Genomic DNA, 23,013 nt, shown 5'->3' with positions numbered 1-23,013 from the left:
TTATACCAAAAAGCTAAGCACATGAAAACCAAGGCAATTATTAACTCTAGGGAACAAAAAACTGTAGGATAGTCATAATACCAAAGACTTACAGAGCATTTACTATGTACCTGACACGGTTCTAATATATGTAAGGCACCAACAGAGAGCTTTATAACTCTTAATGTGAAATATAAGGAAAAGGAATTGAAGTCCTGGGCTCAGATGTGGGCTGATTTAGATTCCAGCCTGTGCACTTGACTTCAAGCAAGTCACTTGAACTCTCAGGGACTGTTTCCTGAGGGACAAAAATTCCCACCTTGCAGGGCTGACATGAGGATTAAACAAGCTATTATTGCCTATAAAGTACTCAGCACAATGCCCATACTCAGTACTGGCCCATTTTAAGCCCCAATCCACAATAGCTATTATTTAGAATGGTACTTTCAACCTGCTATATTGTCAAAAGGGAAAACCTCCAGTAAATACAACCCAAATGGACATTTTTTTTTTTTGGAGGGGCGGGGATAGCAGACACAAATGCTTCTTCACAAAGAAAATATAATCAAAACTGATTTTCCTTTTTCAGAAGTCAGTTTCCAATCAGTATAGTGCCTGCATTAAAACAAAAAGTTCAAGGGGGGGAAAAATCACAGAATATATTTTAAGATATTTTACATCATATTCATTTTTCCAATAGTCACTGACATCCAAGAATCCTGGCACTAATAACTTTCCTGTTACACATATACATACCTCCTATATCAACATTGTCCATTGTAACTTTCTGCAATTACAGAAACGTTCCACATACGAAGTCTGACAATTAAGTTCACAAACTCATCCTAGGAAAAGTGCTACATACTTCATTGCTGAATATCACCATGGCCACCTTTGAGGTACACCCCTTGGGAAGCTATGCACCAATGCCAGCACCTAGTCCACCCTTCAAAACAATTTTGGAACTCTTTTTCAGCCTTTTCAGCACTTCCAAATAGTAAACGTGGTTAACTGTTTGTCCAGTTGGTACAAACTCATAATGAATAATCCCTCTGATATCAAAAAAGGTTAGCAACATCATTTGACTCTTGATATGGACTGGCGGAAATTTTTTGGTCATGGCTGACTTCCACTATGCACTTTGATGCTTTGTTTCAGGATCTTATTGGTACACCCATGTTTCATCACCAGTGATAACACAGTCCAAAACATCGTCTTGCATCTCTGAAAGGTCTTGGCAAACTTGGACTCTCCTTTGCTTTTGTTCATCGGTGAGCTCCTTCGGAACCACTTTTGCACACACCTTTCTCGTGCCAAGATTTTCCTAACAGTTTTTCTATTGATGTTTACTTGGTCTGCTATGCTTCTCAGTCAGCCGATGATTTTGACACACAATTCGATGAATTTTTGCAATGTTTTCATCAGTTCTGCTCATTAATGACTGCCCTGACCTCTCTTCATCAGTGACGTGTTCTCTCCCCTCAGAAAAAACATTTAATCCATTTGTACACTGCTGTTTCCTTCATGGCATTATCCCCATAAACTTGACTAACATGTCCCTGATTTCACTTCCACTCTTGCCAAGTTTAACAAATTTCATGTTTATTCGTTGCTCTAATTCAAGCTCAGACCTTCTTGCGACGGCACACAAAAACACGCAATAATGAATGCCACTCAGCAAGACACCAACGTACATGAACACGAACACAGCTGTGAGACACTGATACACCAAGGTTATGAAAGCTTACCAAGCTGTTTACGGTGCTGCCAATATAAGTGCATGGTGGTTAGTTCACAAACTTAATTGCCAGACCTCGTATTTAGGCATTTGCATAGCCCAATACCAGAGGCACTAGCCACATGTGACTATTGAGGACTTAAAACGTGGCTAGTGCAATAAAGGAAGTTAACTTAAAATTTTCACAAATTTTGATTTAAATGTAAATGGCCACATGTAACTAGTGACCACCATATTGGACATTGCTCTGATTTGGTTGCTCAAAGGCCTATGAAAATCAACAATAATATGCATAAGTTGTCTTAAGAGTTATTATGGTTCATGATCTTTAGTCAATTACATCAGTTGCTGAAAATGATGTAACAGCAAGCTTAACATTTCTAGAGATGTGTTGTCTTGGGTTGGGATTAGAATGTTAAAAGATCCATTCCATGTCTCATTATGAAGCATAATTTAAAAAGAACAAAGCCCAGTGATTCCTGAAACATAAATACCAAGTATCAACTCCTTCATGATTTATGGAACAGCCACATCAACAGCTGCCTGGCACACAGGACATCTTGATATCACCTTGTCCCAGTCTTGACAAGGTTGCTAGGTGTGGGTTTATCCTGCCCTTCCCAACATAGCAGGTACTCCCTTAAAAAGGCAGGGAGTGTGTAAAAAACAAGTGGCCTGTTTTATAAAACTCTACATTTATTCAAAATTTTAAAAGATTTCACTCTCCCCTCCAAAATACTTTACATTAAAAAAAAATCAAACTTGTTTCCTATTTTCTCAGCCACTGTACAAGCTGCTGCTTCCCTTTCTGGGGACCAGCCTCTGCCTCTCCAACCCTCTTCCCCTCCCTCCCTTCACTCTCAATATTGCTATAAATTTGTTTATAAAACCCTCCTTCCCCTTTCCCCATGTCCTGCCCTGCAGGTGTAGCTTCCCTTTGAGATTTCAGGCCCTTGGCTGCAGGTAGGCAGGCTGGATAAGCACTGCAGGGCAGAATGCTTTGTGCTTCTGGGAGAAAGGCTGGTTGGCTTTTTTCTTGATCAAGTGGAAGATCATTGTATTCCTCTCCCGCTCCCCCCCCCCCCCCCCATGGACAGCTGTTCAGGGCCAAATATTTGGCTTGGGCTGGTAGCCCTGCCCCTTCTCCAGTTACCCCCAGGCATAGGTCCATGACATGACAGCTGGGTCTGATGACTGTACCATTTGCCTGCCTGTAGACTGTGAAGGACAAGAGTGGCACATGACCAGAGTAGGGCTTAATGGAGCCCTAACTTCTCAGAGTGTGGGAACCAAACCCCCGGGGGAGGAAGTTTTGGTTTTGGTCGGCAAAACCAGGGTCAGCCAGGACCATGAGAGGTAGGGATGAGGGGGAAAGATCTAATCACATAGTTCTGAGGGAGCAACATTCCTTGACAAAACCCCCTCCCCTCTTCCATTCCCGTCCATCCAGTAGGTTCCAAGATGATTCCAGAAAAGAGAAAGAAAAGGAGGAAAAGGGTTCTGTTCTGCTAATGGGACAAAGGCAGGAGGTAACAGAGTACTAGGGCTGGGAGAGGCCTGCTGGAGTCTGTAGTCATCACGGCTTCCGTGTTCCAGGACGAAGGGTGGAGGGGCCGGGAGCCAGGCCCTCAGACGCTTCATCAGCTCTGTTCCTTGTCCTTGACTAGTAAGACTGTGTGCTGGCCCCCACTAGACACAGATAAGACCACTCGGTTCTCCAGTTGTTTGCCTGTCATCTCCACGGGGCTCCAGGCATCCTCCTCCTGCCCTGTGCCCAGCTGGAAGTTGGTGCCCATGCCCCAGGCAAAAACACGACCTACAAGGAAGAGAAATGGGGCAGCTGTCTCCAGGATCCCTAGCCCCACCTTTCTGTAGTGAGACATAGAGTGAATTTTGGCCTTAGCCTATAGCAGCCTGGTAATGTCCCAGCCTCTGGGGGTTCAGGGAAGCGGGGAAAATCCAAGATGACGGGTAAGTGCTTTGCCATCCAGAGACCACAGCCCTTACCCATGGCCAAAGACCTCTCCCTCTGCCTAGGCACAGCATTCAAGGCCCTACACAACTGGCCATGCCCCAAACCCCCATGCCAGCCTCCACTCCCAGCACCACCCACCTTTGAGACTGCTCTGGATGTTCCTGTGCCCTCCTTTGCTTATCATAAAGGACTGAACCTTCAAGATGTATTGGAAGCCCCAAGTTCCTCAGGAACTTTTCCCAGATAATCCCAGATCAAGCACCTCCGCCAGCCCGACTTCTCAGGATCTCCATGGCTGTCCCACTCACCCACTCAGGCTCTGGCGACTGCTCACACCCTCCTTTGCTATGCTTGCCAGAACCCTGACTACGAAGCCTTTTCTCCTAATAAAATTCTAAGTATAACTCCCTGGGAAGCTGGCACATACTAGGTTGTAAATAAAGGGATCACCATGGTGGAAATGTAAAGCCTGAGTTAGGAGTCTGAAGTCTGGAGACCTGGGTTCAAGTCCTACTGCCTGGCCTATATCCCCCTTTGCTGTTTTTCTGCTCTACAGAACAAATCATCTTTATTAAAATGATTTGTTTACTCATTTTATGTTCATCAAAGCCAGAGCTTTTGACAATCAGGAGAAAAGCAATGTTACCATAAACACTGCTCTGCATCTCAGCTCTATCTGATGGTGGACCTCAGAGCCTCCTGGGCAGTTTGGTAAGAATCACGACCCCCAGGCCCCAACCAAACCAAATGTGGGCAGCCCCACTCACCATCCTTGGTCACAGCATACCCCACAGAGGCCCCACAAGCCACTGAGGAGACAGCGGGCAGCCTGGAGATGAGGGTGGGTATGCTCTTCTCCTCAGCTCCCTCCCCAAGGCCGAGCCGCCCATACTCAGCCCGGCCCAGGCTGTATGCTTTTCCTGTGGGAGGGAGAGAAATGAGGCGTAGCAGAGGGCGTGTTCCAGGTTGGCCAGGTGAGTTCCCATACCCATGGGAGCCGGTCCCTATTCCCAGGGTGGTGAGGAGGAGGTCTGCAGTGTCTCAGTTTTGGGAGAGGCCTAGGAGAAGCCCCATAGACCCCCACTGAACTCATACTTGGAAGAGCACCAGAACTCTAGGGGGTGGGGGGTGACCCCTATAGACGCATACGTGGCCCAGCCCATGGAGCAGACCCAGGTTCCAAGGGCCATGTTCTCAAGAGTCAGGCCAGGCCTGTGCCCAGGGAACACGGTATTCTCCCCAGGGGTCCCACCTTCTGAATCCACGCAGACTGTATGGTGCTGGCCACCAGAGAAGCCCGCCCAGGACTTGGTGGAATTCTTGAAGGATGTCAGGTTCTGGGGTACAAAGCAAGATTCTGTGCCTGGGGTTCCTGGGGGAAAAGGCCAGGGGAGTTGTCAGGAGTGAAGGTGTCCAAAGAGCTGTCCTCCTCCATCCCCTCCCACACGGAGGCTACCCCACCCGCCAGGGTATGGATATTCTCACTTTATACATGACAAAAGTGTGGCTCTGAGGGGTGACCCCAGCGAGGGTGTACACAAATGAGTGGTGGAACCAAAATTGGAATCTAGGTCACTGTGGGCTCTGCGAGATGCTGGGCTTGAGACTCACCAAGCTGATGATAGTTGGAAAGGCCGAAGCCATATACATGGCCCTCGAGAGAGATGGCAAAGGTGAAGTAGGCACCACAGAAGGCATCCTGGAATTTCACACGGCCCCGGCTTCCCCTGGATTTCAGCATCACACACTTAGGAACTAGGAGTCGTTCTACAGGCAGAGAAGCAGCCAGGGTCAGTGGCAGACACAGACTCTCCTCTCTGGCCCATGTCAGTTTCTCCTCCATTTCTAAAGCCCTTGGAGAGAGGCTAAGCAGGGACTTTTCTCCCTATTATACAGAAGAGGTTACTGAGGCCAAGAAAGTACAAGTGCCTCAATCAGACTCCCACAGCCATAAGTAACATTTACATGGAACTTACCAGGTGCCAGCCACTCTTTTACGTTAATTCATTTAACCTCACAACACCCCAATGAGGTAGATAAGTTTAGAGATGAGGAAACTATGCCCAGGGCTCCACAGCCAGGAGGTGGCAGGCCCACGATTCAAACCCAGGGTAGCCTGGCTCTGGAGTCATAGTTCTTAACTACCACCGCAAGTGTATCTGATGTCAGCCTGAACAAACAGAGAATCCCTCCTGCCTTTGATCTTCATTGGGGGTGGACTGTCAAGCTGCCCTGCCAGAGGGACCTAAGTCACCTACCAAGGCCCTGCCGGCCACCACGATTGGCAAATAATTCAGGCACACGGCCCAGCTGGCCCTGCTCCCCGCAGCCCAATGTGTAGAGGTCACCATCAGCTGTCAGCATCACCAAATGGTCATTTCCTGAGGATGAGAGGAATGCAGGGGATGCAGGGCTTGTCTGTAAGGCCCAAAGCTGGGCCAGCCCAGAACAAGGTTTTCCAATTCCTGCCCAGAGCAAGTACCCCCAGGCTCACCTGAAGCCACCTTCACCACGGACACACTCAGCTGCACTTGCACGGGTACCATGCTCTTCTTCATGGGCTCCAAGAGCCCGATCACACCATTATTATCCTGGAAGGGAGGGGCACAGAACTTCTCAGCCAGTCCTGCCTGCACTATACCAGCCAGATCCAGGCTTGCAGGCAACCACAAAACTGTCTGGTGAAGGGCACTGGTGCCACTGGGGGATGGAGAGGTGAGTAGGAGCCAGGCCACATAGTGAAATATTTATGAATGAAATCACACATGGTCTGTGATTTGCATTAAAATAACAGGAGCAGTGCAGTGCATGGGAGAAAGGAAATAAGTATGGCCACAAATTGATCATTGTTAAGACGACTAGATGGGCGTCCATTATTCTGACTACTTTTATGTATTTGAAATTCTCCATAAGAACTTTTTTTTAAATGGGTAGTTTTTATTTGTTTTTTGTTTTTGTTTGTTTTTAAATTTTTACTGGGGAGTATTAAGGAACAGTGTGTTTTTCCAGGACCCATCAGCTCCATGTCAAGTCGTTGTTTTCAATCTAGTTGTAGGGGGAGCAGCTCAGCTCCAGCTCAAGTTGTTTTTAATCTAGTTGTGGGGGGGCGCAGCTCACTGGCCAATGGGGGAATCGAACCAGCGATCTTGGTGTTATGAGCATTGTGTTCCATCCACTGAGCAAACTGGCTGCCTACCAGTGGCTCATCTCCAAGCTCAAGCGTTGTTTCTCACTGGCCCATTTGGGAATCAAACTGGCGACCTAGGTGTTGTGAGCACTGTGCTCTAACCACTGAGCGAACCAGCCACCCCTCTCCATAAGAATTTTTAAAATGGCCCTGATGAGGAAACACCTCATCAGATTCCTTTACTTTTGACATTTCCAAATAAATACCAAAGTACCAGAACAATTTTAATGGTAAATCTGCTTTTTAAACTATACTCTCATGTCTTGGAAATTGTGAAATGTGACAATTTGTCCCTCCCACACACACACCCCAAGACCCCTGAGAAATGTGGGAGAGGGCTGGGAAGAGGAAGGGGGGGTTGAAGGCAGGGAGATGGGTGAGAACAGCAGGCTTCCTGGATCAGCCTCAGCCAAGGCATCCTTGACTCACTCACCCCTTTCCCAAGACACACACTTTGTAACATCAGACTCAAGGAAACAGCCAGTGGTGTAGACAAGCTTGGACGAACAAGCCACAGATCTAGGTCTGGGCCCAAGCTCTGCCTCTGGGCCTTGATTTCCCCACAAGTACGTACAACAGGGGTGTGGAGATGAGTTATCCTTGGGGCCCCACCAGTTAATTCTGCCTGCCAACCCCCATGCAGTCTTCCAGACCCAGTCTTACCCGGAAGGAGCCCCAGAGGAAGACACGACCATCCTCGGTGAGGGCCGCTGTGTGACTGTCTCCTGCTGACACTTGTACCACCTTCTCTTGCAGTTCCACTTTCCCAGGGACCATCTCTGAGCCTTCCACTGATGTGTCCCTTCCAAGCGCACCCTCATCATTGCAGCCGAAGGAGTAGACCTGTGCCCAGGACGCCCCCATTAGCGCAGGAAATGTATATGGCTCAAAGTTCCTTTCCCAAGTCCCCCAACCCCAGGCCCTGTCCAATTCTGTGCCACCCCCAACCTACCTGGCCACTTTTGCTTAGACACACGGTGTGCATGCCCCCAGCCTCAGCCTGCACAATGTCTTCTGGAATGGGCACCAAGGCTGGCTTCTTCCTCTCCATCACATTCTCGCCCAGCCCCAGCTGGCCCACGTCGCCCTGGCCCAGTGTCAGCACCAAGCCTGGTTCTGTGTTGTGGGACCTATGTGAGACTGAGGGGTGAAGAAGACAGCCCCTGAGTGTGTAGGGTGACGGGAGACAGGAGCAGTCATTGCGCGGGCTCTAGGACCACACAGACATGAGTTCAAGCCTCTGCTCTGCCACAGACCATTAGTATGACCTTTCCCAGCCTGATTTCCTCGTTTGTTAAATGGCAATCACAGAAATACCGATCTCATGGGGTTTTTGTATAGATTAAAAATTGAGCACATTATTACTGTGAGAAGGAGGAAATGGAAACAAGGAGACACTCAATATTGTGAAATGAAACTTGGTGGGGAGGGGAAGCACAGTGAAGACACAAGATAGTTTTCCTGATTAGCTGTCAGTTCCTGATAAGGAGCCATAGTGCAGTGAGGGCTCAGGTAATGTCTAACCTTTACTGACTGCTTACTCTGCTAATGTCAAACTGCTCTGTAGTTCCCAAAATTACACTACAGACCTTCCATATTCAAGATCTCATTTTAGAGGAAAGGAAACAGAGCCTCAGAGAGGTTGAATAACTTTCCCAGGATCATAGAGCTAGTAAGCAGTGGCGTTTGCACTGAAACCAAGGAAGCCTCCATCCTCAGGCTGTGACCACTTTTGGACATATTCACACTGATAACCTCTGTTCCTATCAGGGAGCAGATGCAGGCCCCGCAGCTGAAGAAGGAGGGGCAGGAGTAAGAGCCCACACAGGTATTTGCGGAGAAGCGCCAACCAGTGGGCGGCCCAGAGCCATCTACAGGCCAATGGCAACCGCCCGCAACTCCGGACAGCCAATGGCGTCCAGCCCCTCCCTCGGGGGGTGTGGCCACGGCTGCCAGGGCCACGGTGGCTGCGCAGAGGGAGCCACCTGGTTTGGTTTTCTGGTCAGGAGGGCTCGGCCCACAGGCACCTCGGAAGGAGCGGGCGCCAGGAACGCGGCGTGACGCACCAGCCCTCACTGCCCGGTTAGGAGAGTCTGCAAAAGACAGGCACTGTCTGAGTGTGGGCCCACACTACCGCTTCCCAGACTGGGGGTGGATGGCCCTCCTCCCTGTCTCCCTCCAGGGTTCCAGGCAAAAGGAAACCACAGCCACCCCCCTCAAATGCTACCTGGATAGTGCCTCAATTTCCTCACCACAGGCCAGTGAGGTTGGTGTTGTTCTGGCCTCTATTTTATGAAAAGGGTAATCCAAATTCAGCAAGTAAGTGACTTGCTCAAAGCTACGCTTTCTAGAAAGTGGCAGAGTCAGGACTTGGACCCACGTCTGGAAATTAGTGGTCCTAACCATACCCCATTATTGCCTGGGGCAAAGCCCTTGGGTTAGTTTTTGGCTAGTACTGCCTGAGTGCTTTTCGACTACTTTCTGTTCCCTTATGATTCCCAGAGGGTGGGATTCAATCAGCTACAAGGAGACTCTCCAGCTGGGGAGTTCCTGGACTTCCAGGCCCTTTAGCTTCCAGTATCAGGGAAAAAGGAACCCAGTCCCTGATTCTGGGGGTTCAAAGAGGCCACCCATAACCAGATAAAAGGCCAAAGCCAACTTACCCTTCACCTTCTTGCTTTTGGGGAGGGCATCTTCTGGGGGTGACCTTCTCTTAGTTACACGCTTGGGTGGCATCTTCTTATCCTGAAAAACCCAGACATATACTTACTTCATGTCAGAAATGGCAATCATTTTCCTGTTCTAATTAGGAAATGTTTATCAAAAACGGACGACTTGAAATAAGGTTTTGCCCAGCAATTCCACTTCTCAGAATTTATCTGAGAACAAGAACAGAATAATACACCAAAGACTAAGTTCCAAATATTCTCTACTGTATTCTTCATAACATTAAAAAAATAATGGAGCAATGCATGCGCTGGCTAGTTAAGATGTGGTATATTCACGATAGAACAGTATAAAGCCATTAAAAGTGATGCTTTCAGAGATTTTTGAATTAGGAAGATGGTCACCATTGCCAAGTAATATAAGCAGATTGAAGAACCCCTCCCATTTTTGAAAAATAAAGCACACACACACATAAAAATAATTGGAGAAAAATGTGAAGGAAATACATCCATTATTAAGAGTGGTGACCTCTGGAAAATGGCATTATGGGCAACTTTTGTTTTTCTCTTTGCACCTTCCTATATTATCTAAGATGTTTAACAAGGAGCATTACATATTTTTTATTATATAAAATTAATGACTCTGGGTGGTGAACACACAGTGGGATTTATAGATGATGTAATACAGAATTGTACACCTGAAATCTATGTAATTTTACTAACAATTGTCACCCCAATAAATTAAAAAATAATAAATAAAATTAAATTAAAACACTGAAGATTAAGTATATCCCCTAACTCTCGCAAACCCTGAGGTAATCACTAGTAACTATGTAACTAATGGTTAATAACCAAATGTCACTTTGATGCATTACTGTTATTATCAGATTACTGTTATTATCAGACTTAAAAAGATGGCCTCATGAAATAAAACCTTAAACCAGACCATTTGTACACTTTGATCCAAAAGTGCCACTTCTGGAAGGAGCCTGGCTTTCCTAAACGGCCCAACAAGAGATAAACACTATATATATATAGTCACACTAACATACAAACACCAGATATTACAAAAGGAGGAAAAGAAAATCACCTATGGGTGACAAGAAGGGTTATTGGACCTAGGATGATGATGGTCCAGGGTAGCTGAAAGCCTCAGCCCTGAGCCCCTCCCCTCCTTTAACTGCTGCTGCTTCCCAAGGTCTCTCTGTGTCTTCCCCAAGGCTGCTGAGAAGAGACATTCTTCCTCAATTCTAATCCAGCCCAAATTGTGTCCAAAGACTTTTTCCTCACACACTGGCAGCCTTGGAAATCTTGATCACACCTTGGTCTTTCAGGTTGTGAAACACAGTCAAGTTGTTTGAGCTCTGGAGTGTGAGCCCTCTGTCAGGTAGGGCTGGCTGGCACATTAGAGCTCCCCTGATGCAGAAGTGGTGTAGCCTGTGGCAATTAAGAGCACAGCCTCTGGAGCCAGTCTGGGCTCAGCTACTTTCTAGCTGAGTGACCTGCGGTAAAGTTACTTAATCCCTTCTCAATTCAGTTCCCTCCTTAGTAAAATGGGAATAATAATAGTACCTACACCTTTGTGATATATAGGATTAAATGAACTAATATTTTAAAAGTAAATAGTAAATGGTCAGTAAATCCACACTGGCGTTATTATGTCTAGGACCTAACCCTCAGGCACAGCTCTAGACTAATCTAACCCTCCTGGCCTCCATTTCATAGATAGGGATGGAGACTCTACCTAAGACTACAAATGGAATTTGCAGAACCACAAGCTCCCTGCTCAGGCTCAGCTGTGGGCCGAACCAGCAGCCCCTACCTCCCTTCCTTCCAGTAGGTCCTAGAGCCTCAGCCTCTCCAGCTTCCCACTCCACAGTATATGAACAAGGCCAGCAGCCTCTGAATTTCTGGGCGCGTTCTGCCGACCACCCTGGGGGAGAACAGAGTACTGAATGGGGAAGCAGTCAGGAGCCTGTGTAGGTTGGGCCTCTGCAGGTTGTGACTGGCCCAGTTCTGACTGATGAGGTGGCAGTTCTGAGCTTCACCCAACTTTTATTCTCCTGGGATGGGACTCCTCCCCTCCAACCCACTTCTTTGAGACCCCTCTCCCCACAATAAAAATGCACATTCTTTGGGACTGGAGGGAACTGGATTCACCTGCCAGAGCTGTGGCTTGTTCACTGGGCTTTTGTGACCATGGTTGGCCAGCAGCCTCAACCTCCGAATTATATCCCCATCTAGGAAAGGGGATGCCATGACCACTTCTCAGGGCTGCTGTCAAGACTGAATGAAATGTTTGTAAAGGGCTCTGCAGTGCCAAACACACAGTAAGTACAGTAAATCCTCACTTAACATCGTCAGTAGGTTCTGTGACTTTAAGTGAACCAACTACAGCATCTCATCAAGAAGCAACGTTGAATGAAACGTTATTCCTTATTTAATGACCTGCTGCATTCATACATAGCAGCATTGATTCATTCCACAAATATTTATTGAATGCCTAGTAACACTGTTTGGCTTTGAGATAGGTGTAGCAAGAAAAAAGAACACTAACCCTTTTCCTGTTCTCAGGGAGCTTACATTCTAGTGGGAAAGAAAAAACATTATTACAGGTGGTGCTGTGTGAGGGTAGGCAAGGTGATCTATAATAACTTGGGGGTGTACCATATCGTGAATGTACTCAATGTCACGAAACTACACTTATATAAATGGTTGAAATGGTAAATTTTACATTATGTATATTTTACCACAATAAAAATAAAAGAGAGGACAATGGGATAGGAGAGGAGAGTGGTCAGGGAGGGGACATTTAAGACCTGAAATATGTGAGAAAGGCAGTAGGGGAAGACTGGACGAAAGCACTGTGGTAAACAGTGGGATGTGCAGGAATGTGGGGAGGCTAGTCTGGCTGTGGCTGGAGCGTGATGGGTCAAATGTACAAAGGGAGCAGGTTGGATCATGCAAGACCTTTTAGGGAAACAGGCAAGTTTTAAGAATGTCTTCACCAGATTTGCATTTTTAAACAATTGCTCTGGATACTGTAAAGAAAACAGGATGGACTGGAAGAAGAGGTTATTCAAATGAAATGCCAGTGACTCAATTTGGTCTGAGGCAACAGAGACCAGTAGACAGAACAGATCAACTTAGGAGACAGACTCGATTTGCCAGTCGGTTAGATGTAGGGAGGAAGGAGAAGGAATCCAGAATGACTTTTCCATCCTAAAAACATCCAGGGGATCCGGCACAGGCCTTAGCTTGGCCCAAGACAAGGAAGGACTCCCAGGCTTTGGCTTCGATGACTCGGTGGGGGTAGATTTCCATTTAGTGAGATGGAGAACACTATGGGACAGGCAGGAGCCAAGAGACCGGGGGCTCCATTTTATCAGGTGTTTCCATTAAGTCTGAAGTGTTTGGGAGCCATCCAAGAAGGGATGTCAAGTAGACAGAGCTGGTGGATTGAGGGGTGTGGGATATAACAGGTACCCCTGTTATATGTGTTATATGTTTCACATGTAGCACAGCTTACCCACTGGCCAGGCTGGCAGCCAGCTCACTGTGTCCAGGGCCCCGTCCTGCCAAAGGCAAATCTTCAGTCAGCTCCTCAGAATGACCTGTAGCAGTTAGCTGTGCTGGGGAGGGAGACTATGGTGGTACGAAAAGTACTCAGAACAAGAAGTTAAGTGAAAACACAGGAAACAATTATGTCAGCACATTGGTACTGATGCTGGGCTGACCTGTAGACAAGGCCTAGAGTGGAGACAGAAAAATATCCAGGAGGGGGTTGGTGTCACGGGCTACTAACAAAAAAAAGTGTGTTATTGTGGGTTGGAACCGACCCAGTGAACCCACTTGTCTTCTGGCAAATATTTTGGGGCATCTCACTGCAAGGTAGCCACAAGGATCCCACTGGATAGATGAGGAAATTGAGGCTCAGAAAGCTGAAGTATCTTTCCCAAGATTGGAAGAGGAAATCAAGATGTGAACTGTTAGTCAGACTCCAGAGCTGTGCCCTGACCAGCTTCCTCCCCACCACACTCCTCCATTTCTCTGCCTGCCTAGGAGCTGTCGCTCATATCCTCTCCCCCCAGAAAAGACAGCAATTTGTCTCTGGTCTTGCTGCTCCCCCGCCCATCCCATTCTTCAAGTCACTCCTGAGCCTTCTAAACTTCAAACCTGAAACAAGCTGCTTCCTTACTCAGACACCTCAGTGGTTCCCTCTGCCTTTATCTAACGCCCACATTTCTTAGCCTGGGACTAACGACCCCGAGGCTCGGTTACTAACTTAACTTTTAGCTTCTTCTCTTATTTGTCACATCCTCCTCTCTCTTCCCCCCCCAATCTTAGAAGACTTACTGTTCTCTCCATGCCACTTGCATCTCTATTCCTCCCCATCCCTTATCCTACTGGAAGAACTTCTACTCAAGTCTCAAAGTCACCTCGGTGGTAAACCACCTCTGATCTATCTCCCAATCCTAAAGGAATCATTCTCTCCTAGAGAAATTAGGGCAGACTTTTGGAACATAATTACTTTAATTTACATATCTATCCACTATACCAGTCTACTTCTTAAAATATGAGCCTCTCCTATCTTCTATATGCCAACATTTTACTTCTCACAAACTGAAGAGGAAGGCACTAGCATTCCTATTTCACAGTTGAGGAAACTGAGGCTCAGAGAAATACTATTACCTGCCAAAGTTCACAAAGCTAGTAAAGGAGAGCCAGGAATAGAACCCAGGTATAGCTGATGGATTAAAAAACAAAAGTCGGCTAAAGGCGGGCCGTGATCCGGGCAGGGCTCAAGGCAGCCTGGGCAGGCCTTCCCAGGAACCCCCATGAGCTCAGCCAAACACAAGGAGCAGAGGGCAGAAGGCAGCTGACAGGGAGAGGATGGTGAGACCAGAGAGGAGACACTGAAGCAGCCAGGGCCTGAGAGGCTGGGCCAAGGGACATGGTGAAGGACCACGGGTACAGCTCCCTGCTGCAGCGGAGTTGAACACTGGCTCTAGAGTCCATCAGACCTGAGTTCTCTTTGAGCCTGAGAATCCTCATCTCTCAAATGGAGGTCTCTGGGCACTGCAGAGTGCTGCTGTGAGCAATCCTGGGGCAGGGCAGGGGATGAGAAGGCACCTCCTCAAAAATGGAGCCCTACACTCATCACCCACCTGCATCCTCTAGTGCATAAATCAGGCCTTTGTACAGACTCCCTGTCTAACTGCTCTGGGTGTGTTCTTAATTAGTGAGTGTGTGGGCTGAGAATAAGCAGGAGTCTTTTGTCCCCACCCCTCACCTCCAATGGACAAACACAGCTTCCATCTTCAAGGAGCTCACCGTTTGGGAAAAGAATGAGATACAGTCCCAAATAACTGAAAGTCAGATACAGAGTCAGCTTCCACCAATAGGCACCTATGCTGTGCCAGCCTCCCCTAGAATGCTCACATCTGCCCTCCGAGCTAAGTGTGATCATCCTGGTTTTACAAATAAGAAAGGAGAAGGCCCTCCAGGCCACACAGGGATGGGATAAGCGGGCAGGCCTCCTGCTCACTCCCCACCAGGGCCAGGACTCCCCTTGCCCACTTCACCCTGGGCCTTCATTTCCTCGTGTGATGAATGAAGTCACACCAGACTGGAGAGTACCAGGGGCCTGAGGTGCCTGCTGTGACCCCCGTGACCTCACCACAGCCTCATTTCTGCAAAGGGAGACAGAGCCCTCTCTGACCACAGCAGCTGTTCCCATTGCTACCCCCTGTTCCCCAATGTCAGGAGGCAGACACTTGCCTGCCAGACTCAGAAGCTGAAGAATCTCTTTGTAACAAAGGTCCCCAGGGAAGGGAGGAAAGGGGCTCATCTGTCAACAAACATTTGCTGAGCTCCTGCTATGTGCCAGGCACAGAGCTGGAATACTTCACCCTCAAGTTCTTCACCAGGGGTAGCCTCCTGTATACAGAGCTGCGCCTGGGTCTATTTTTCCCCAGAAGGAAAGGGCCACAGCTTCCACCAGACATTAGAATCACTGCTTTATGGAAAGTATAGGATATTAGTAACCCTTACCATATACCTCTTACCTTGATTTTACAGATAAGTGAATACTCAGGGGAGTTGGGTGGGTGGCCCAAGGGCACTCAACTAGTAAGTTGCAAAACTAAACAGGATTCCTGCTCTTGGGATGTTTTTGCAACAGAATCAGTGGTTAACTCCGAATTCATTGTTTCTGACTCCATTCTAATGCCCTTCTTGGATGAAGCCATCTCTGCCTCCTCCACCCCCACCCAGTGTTCCTCAGTCTTGCACCTGAGACCTTTTAAAAACCCAGTCCCCTGCTGTATCTGGTACCCTGTGTTCCGGTCAGACTAAAACACCTGTGAGATCTCTGACTGCAACACTCACCTAGACCTTCATCTTTGCATATGCCGTGCCCCCTGCCTGCATCACCCTGATCCCTCCACCCCCGGTGTTCCTGAATAACTACAGCTCCTTCAAAACCCCATTCAGGCGCCGCCTCCCCTGCAAAGCCATCCTTGACCCTCCTGGGCTGGGTTGGGCGACCCCCTCAGAGTTCCGGTAACACTCCATACCCTCAACTTACGCTAGGGCACAGAAGTCGCACTTGGTTGGAGCATCTCAATTACTATCTGATGAATTAATTGCCAGCAGCGGCTCCCGGGTATACTTCCGGTGACCACATTGCCGTTCATGTAATTATGCTCCTACACAGGTCTCCCCAAGGACACGGGGAGCTCCGTAAAGGTCACACGGGGCCTTTCTCATCATTGTTCCCCAGCCCTGTAAGCGCGGCACGGGGTAGACAGCCAGTGAATAATCTGTTGACAGATGAGTCGATGCGAAGTTCACAGCACACCGCTCCAAAGGGTCAACAGTCGTTATCGTGGTGCCTCTCGACGCTGAGATTTCTTTCCCTGCAGCAGACCCTCACCAGCTACCCTTGAGCTCCTAAAGCAGAACCTCATCGGGAAGGATTCGTTCCCCAATCTACAGCCACATTCTCGAACGAAAGCCGGACAAAATCACTTTCTTAGTTTCGGAAACGCAGCCCCGCCAGGGCAGCCCGCCCAGGCCCGCGGGTCTGCGCACACGGGCCAGCGAGGTCACCGCGGCCGCGCGCACCCCGGCCGGCCGCGCACGGGCCGTTTGAATCTCCCGCCCGCGCTGCCGCCGCGGGCCGGCTGTGAGAGGCGCGGCGGCACAGGGGCTGCGGGGCCCTAGCTCGGGCGAGACGGGGCCCGGCTGGCGCCCGGGCGCCCCGCGGGGCCGACAACCCGCGCGCCCGCACCCGCGCCTTCCTGCCGCCCGGCTTCACGTGGAGCCGCCGCCGTGCGACCTGGCGCGCGCTAGCAATGGCCGAGGCCCCCCGTGCTCCGTCTGTGGCAACTCAGCGCGCCGCCCTCCACCAGAGCCCTTGGTCAGAGACACGCGCGACCCACCTTGGTGCAGGTCCTCCGCAAGCAACTCCTCCGCTCGCCTGCCCGGCCGCGAACTGCCCCAGAGCATGCGCTTTGCAGGCCTCGGCCCCGACCCGGGCCAGAGAGCAAAACAAAGAGCCCGGCGGCCCCTGGTGGCCGCACCAGGAAGTGTAGGTGAAGCGCTGGGGCTGGGAGCTCTTGACCAAGCTCCCTCCGCCTGTACTCCACTGTATAGAGGGTGTATATTTTGAAGACCTCAAATTGGGCAAGTGGACTGACAACCAAAATAACCACTGGGAAAGGGGCGGCCAATTAGCTCAGTTGGTTAGAGCACCGTGCTCTTAACAAGGTTGCCCTTAACAAGGTTGCCAGTTGGATCCCCACATGGGCCACCAGGAGCTGCACCCTCCACAACTAGATTGAAACAACTACTTGACTTGGAGCTGATAAGTCCTGGAAAAACACACTTTGAAAAAAAAATACCACTGGAAAGCAGGGTTTGTTTGGGAAAATATGGTGTGGAAGGGACTGTACTGAGAGATTCTGATCTTCCCTGCTCTCAAGAGGGTCTCTGTCGGAGAAAGATAAGAATTCAGACTATCAACAACCACACGGAGCTATGACAAGGGTAGGCGCAGGGACATCCGGCTTAGCCTGGGACTTAAGGAAGCCTTTCCAAGTTGACTCGAATTGGCCAGGGCATTCTAGGAGAAGCATCTCTTGCAACGACGGGGAGCAATGAGAGTCCAGGTTGGTTTGTGGGAAACTGCCAAGGTCTGACTGGAGTAGAGGATGCCTGTGGGAGTGATGGTGGAGAGCACTGGAGAGGGAGAGTAGGGCGATGGATGCAGGGTCTTGTGTGTCTAAGCAGTGCAGCCTCTATCCCCAGGCAATGGGGAATGATGGAAGGGATTTGAGAATGTGAGTGATGTGAGAGGTTTGTGTCAGAACAAAATGGAGAATGGACTTGGGGGAAGGGGAAACCAAGAGTGGGGGGATCAAGTGCACCAGATTAGGAAGACGGTGTGAATTGGGGTTGGGAGCTGGAAAAGGAAAATAAGCACCAACTGTTTGGATACAGGATGGATACAAACAATTCTTGAAGATTTCAGATGTGCCAGGAGGTGACATCTCAGGCCATTTGATTGGGGGATTTCCCAGGTCAGGGCAGTGACCTCTGCAGAAGGGTATTTTCTCTATTTGATGTTGATTCTGACTCTGAAAGTCATTCTATCATACCTGAACGCTAGCTGGACACTTTTGATGAGTTTTTTTAATGATGAATTTCTTAATAAACTGAATTTCTTTTATTATGCAAAGCCCACCCCAAAACACTCCCCATCTTCAGGGTCTCTTACCTCTCCAAGTTTACCTCTGCCTCCATCATGGACTCCTCCTTTGCATGATATGTACTGTGAAATTTCTCCAAGTTTTTAGCCCTGGGGTCTCTGATCTCTCTTTGCTGTCTTCCTCCAAGATCTTATTCACATGGCTTAATGTAAATATAAAAAATATTGTTATTATCATCTATTTTGTAAAACCTTTTACTTTGTTAACTACAGAAATACGGCCAACCATGTCCTTACAAAAACCTCATGACAGGTGGAAAATGAGAAAAATGAGGTTCAAAGAGGTTAAGCGTGTTCTCTGGGGTCATCAGACGAGTGGCAGAAGGGAACCTGAACTCTTGTTCAGGGCTGAGCCATCACCTTTTAATGGAGAGGGCCGTCCGTCCAGTCTGGTTCTGACCTACACCCTAGTTTTCAGTCCTACGTCTCTACCCAGAAGACCCAACACCCAAAGTAAAACTTGTTTCCCATGGATCTAGACTCCCCCCAACTTCATCCTTCCAGCAAAAGTTGAGGTTCTCTGAGAAGTAGAGTCAAACCTTCTTTTCTGATTCCTCCCTCTCCTCTCCTCTTCAAGTTTCTATTTCTGCCCCTCTGGTCTAAAGTACCACCATCGTGGTCTCTGCTCCCACCTCTTATTTCTTCTCCTCCATTTTATTCCACCGAGATCCGCAGGTTGGTCTCCCTAAATCGCCACTGTGAGAACTTGCCCTGTTTAGAAATCCTTAAAGACTCAGGTATTTCTTCAGTGCTGTGCTTGGAGCACCAGGCAGCAAATACCCCAAGCTACTGATTTCCAGTTTATCCCCTTAGCCTCTGTTGTACTCTGAAGGTGCCCATGCTTATTCTTCCCCTCTCACCTTTATCTGGGCTGTTCTCCCTACCAGGTGCCTTCCTTCCTGCCTAGCTGAATGCTTGATGATATATTTTAAGATTCAATTCAGGCCCCATTTCCATGAAGCTTTCCTTGGCCCCACTTATCTTCTCCTTCTTTAAACCCAAATATCAATTTTACTTTTCCCACATGCTATGATTGTTTCATTTATTGAACAAAAAACATGAGAACAAGCAACTGAACCCAACCAAGAAGTGACACAAATGATAGCATTATAAATGAAGGACACTAAAAGTCATTATAACATATTCCATATGTTCAAAAGTTAAGTAGAGACATGGAAGATATAAAAACACTCAAAGTAAAATTCATGACAATATCTAAGATGACAAATACACTGGATGGAATTGGCAATAGATTAGATATTGCAAAAGCAATGATTAGTGAACTTGCAGGCATAGCAATAGAAACAATACAAAATGAAACAAAGAGAAAAAAATTTTTTAAGTAAAAATAGCATTAGTAAGCTATGGAATAACTTTAAGAGACATACTATACAGATAATTGGAGACTCTGAAAGCAATGAGGAGCCGGGGACAGAAAACATTAAGAAATAATGGCTAAAAAACATTCAAACTATAAACCTAAAAATCTATGATGGTTAATTTTGTGTGAGTGAACTAATTTTGTGTCAACTTAGCTAGGCTATGGTACCCAGTTTTTTAGTCAAACATCAGTCTAGATGTTTCTGTGAAAGTGTTTTTTAGACATGATAACTTTTAAATCAGTAGACTTTGAGGAAAGCAGGTTAGCCTCTATAATATGGGTGGGCCTCATCCAATCAGTTGAAGGCCTTGAGAAGGAATTCTGCCAAATCTGCCTCCAGGCTCAAAACTGTAGTATCAAGTCTTGGTGAGATTTCCAGCCTGCCAACCTACCCTACAGATTTCAGACTTGCCAGCCCCCATGACCATGTGAGCCAATTCCTTAAAACACCTATCTATCTATCTATCTATCTATCTATCTATCTATCTATCTATCTGCCTGTCTGTCTGTCTGTCTATCTACACACATACATCCTACTGGTTCTGGTTCTCTAGAGAACCCTGACTAATACAAAATACAAGGAGCTCAAGGAATTCCAAGTATGAAAAACGGCACATCAAAATCAAATTTCTCAAAACCAATGATAGAAAACATGTGCTATGTACAGAGGAACAAGACAAGAATACAATGTACAGAGAAACAAAAACAAGGATACAATGCAAACAAGAAGACAACCAAGCACCATTTCTAAAGTACTCTAGCAAAATTATATCTAGTAAAGTATACCCAGCAAAAACATCGTTCAGAAGTGAAGGTGAAATTAAGGTAGTTTCAGACATACAGAAGCTGAAAGAACTCATCACCAGCAGACCCACAGAAAAAGAAACATTAAAGGCAGACCTTTGGGCAGAAGAAAAGTGATAGATACCAGGTGAGAAGCTAGATATACACAAAGGAATGAAGAGCACTGGAAATGTAACTACATGGGTAAATATATAAGATTTTTGCCTTTTTAAAAAAGACAATTGCCTTTTTAAACAAAATTATAATGCATTGTGGGTTTTATAACATATATAAAATACATGACAATAATAACAAAGACTGTGGGGTGAAAATATTGTCAGGTTTTTATACTACAATAAGTGAAATGGTATGAAATCAATTGAATGTAAATTCTGATAAGTTAAAGATGTGTACTATAGGGACGGCCAGTTAGCTCAGTTGGTTAGAGCGCGGGCTCTTAACAACAAGGTTGCCTGTTGGATCCCTGCATGGGCCACTGTGAGCTACGCCCTCCACAACTAGATTGAAACAACTACTTGACTTGGAGCTGAGGGGTCCTGGAAAAATACACTTAAAATAATAAAAGTTTAAAAAAAAAGGAAAAAAAAAGATGTGTACTATAAACCCCAAAGCAACCACAAAAATTACAAAACAAAGTTATGGCTAGTAAGTCAGTAAAGAAGATATGATATAATCAGAAAAAGATACTCAAAAAAAAAAAAAAAAGGCAAAGAAAGAGGACAAAGGAGCAAAGAACAGATGAGACAAATAGAAAACAAATATCAAGATGATAAGACTCAAACCTAAGCTAATCGTATAAAAATATGGTGTAAACACTTCAATTAAAAGGCAGAGATTGTCATAATAAATTAAGAAAGCAAAACCCAACTATACACTGCCTACAAGAAATACACTTTATAAATACACAAATAGTAAAAATGAAAGGATAGAAAAAGACATATGCTGGTAACACCAGTCAAAAGAAAGCTGTAGTGGCTATATTAACATCAGACAAAGTAAATTTCAGAGCAAAGAATATTGAGATAAAGGTAATTTCATAATTATAAAGGAATTAATCAAAATGCACAATCCTAAACATATATGCAACTAACAACAAAACTTCACAATATACAAAGCAAAAACTGAGAACTTGAAGAAGAAATAGATAAATCCACAACTATAGCTAGAAATTTCAGTACCCCACTCTCAATAACTCATAGAAGTAGGCAGAAAACCAGCAAGGATATAGACCTCAACAACACTTTGAACCAATTTGAACCTTGACATTTATAGAACATGTCACCATTCATCATACTCCACCTTGTTTCTTCAAACAACAGTAAAACACATTCTTTTCAAGTGCACATGAAACATTTACCAAGATAGACCACACTCTGAGTCATAGAACAACAAGTCTTGGTGTATTTGAAATGATTCAAGTCATACAAAATATATTCTTAGAAAATATACAAAATATATTCCATTGTAAATGGAATTAAATTAAAAACCAACAACAGAAAAGATCTTTCAAAAACTCCCAAATATTAAAAAATTAACACACTTTGAAGTAACCCATATAACAGTATTTCATTCAGTTCAAATACTTTCAAATTCCCTCTTGAAGAAATCAAAAAGGAATTTGAAAGTATTTGAACTGAATGAAAACACAACATACTAGATTTGTGGGATATTGTTAAAGCAGTATTTGGGGGAAATTCATAGCACTAAATGCCTATACTAGAAAAAAAAGAAGGTCTCAAATCAGTGGTCTCAGCTTCTACCTTAAGAAATGAGGAAAAGAATAGCAAACTAAACCCCAAGTAAACCTAAGAAAGAAAATAAAGATCAAAGCAGAAATCAATGAAATAGAAAAACGAAGTTATCAACCAGTGTTTGCTATCTGCCAGGCACAGTACTAAGTACTGAGCTTACATATAAGGTCCTATTCCTTGAGGATCCCTCAACTAGTAGGTTAGATGGACATTGACTGGAAAATAGTCACATCAGAATGCTAATTATTATGATGGAATGCTCAAGGTGCCAGATGCTCAGGGGAAGGGGAAGTAAGGATGGTGGTTAAGTTCAGGCTCTAAAGACTCAGACCTTCAAGTTCCACGCTGCGTGATCTTGGACAAATAATCAAACCTTGATTGTCTTCCTTGTCTATAACATAGATTTAATAAAAGGCCCTGCATGGCACAGAGCTATTACAAGGTTTATAGAATGCCTAACACATAGCAAGTGCTCATCAAATGTCAGGTACTATTATAAAGACGTGGGTTCCATCTATCAGAGGGAAAGACATGCACAAAAACAGAAAAGGGTGAAAAGAGGGAAGCATGGCCAGGAAACTACTCATCTTTTTCCCAGTCATGTAAAGCTAGGCAGATAGATTTATAATTCATTACAACTGAAACTGAGTTTTTATGGTGTAGTGGTTACATTAGCTTAGTACAAAAAAATTCTGTGGTTTAAAACAGGTGGAAAGTTAGTTATTTTTCTGAGGTGTGATATATAGATTGAGTACAAGT

At 46.2% G+C, this 23,013-nt stretch overlaps 1 protein-coding gene across 7 annotated transcripts; it reads right to left on the bottom strand.

Annotated features, from left to right (window-relative positions):
- Positions 1-539: 539 nt before the first annotated feature.
- Positions 540-17,087, bottom strand: RCC1 (regulator of chromosome condensation 1). 7 transcript variants are annotated; one of them, XM_088790748.1, is made up of 12 exons: positions 16,991-17,039; positions 13,075-13,177; positions 9,543-9,624; positions 8,865-8,972; positions 7,832-8,019; positions 7,543-7,722; positions 6,187-6,283; positions 5,951-6,073; positions 5,304-5,459; positions 4,945-5,064; positions 4,460-4,612; positions 540-3,533 (listed from the first exon to the last, which is right to left on the bottom strand). In XM_088790748.1, the coding sequence occupies exons 3-12, from the start codon at positions 9,613-9,615 to the stop codon at positions 3,358-3,360; spliced, it is 1,374 nt and encodes a 457-aa protein (XP_088646874.1). In that variant the 5' UTR covers positions 9,616-9,624; positions 13,075-13,177; positions 16,991-17,039; the 3' UTR covers positions 540-3,357. The 7 variants fall into 7 exon arrangements, with proteins under 7 accessions (XP_088646874.1, XP_088646875.1, XP_088646873.1 ...); XM_088790749.1 differs by having other exon boundaries at positions 13,075-13,120; positions 16,991-17,013; XM_088790747.1 differs by lacking the exon at positions 13,075-13,177 and having other exon boundaries at positions 16,991-17,087.
- Between the last annotated feature and the right edge of the window lie 5,926 nt (positions 17,088-23,013).

This window comes from Rhinolophus sinicus, chromosome 14 (assembly GCF_057876585.1).
Source record: "Rhinolophus sinicus isolate RSI-liver-muscle chromosome 14, RSI-T2T, whole genome shotgun sequence".
In the NCBI taxonomy this organism is placed as follows: domain Eukaryota; kingdom Metazoa; phylum Chordata; class Mammalia; order Chiroptera; family Rhinolophidae; genus Rhinolophus; species Rhinolophus sinicus.
The sequence above is the reverse complement of the archived record's forward strand: the minus strand, read 5'-3'. Positions and strand labels throughout refer to the sequence as shown.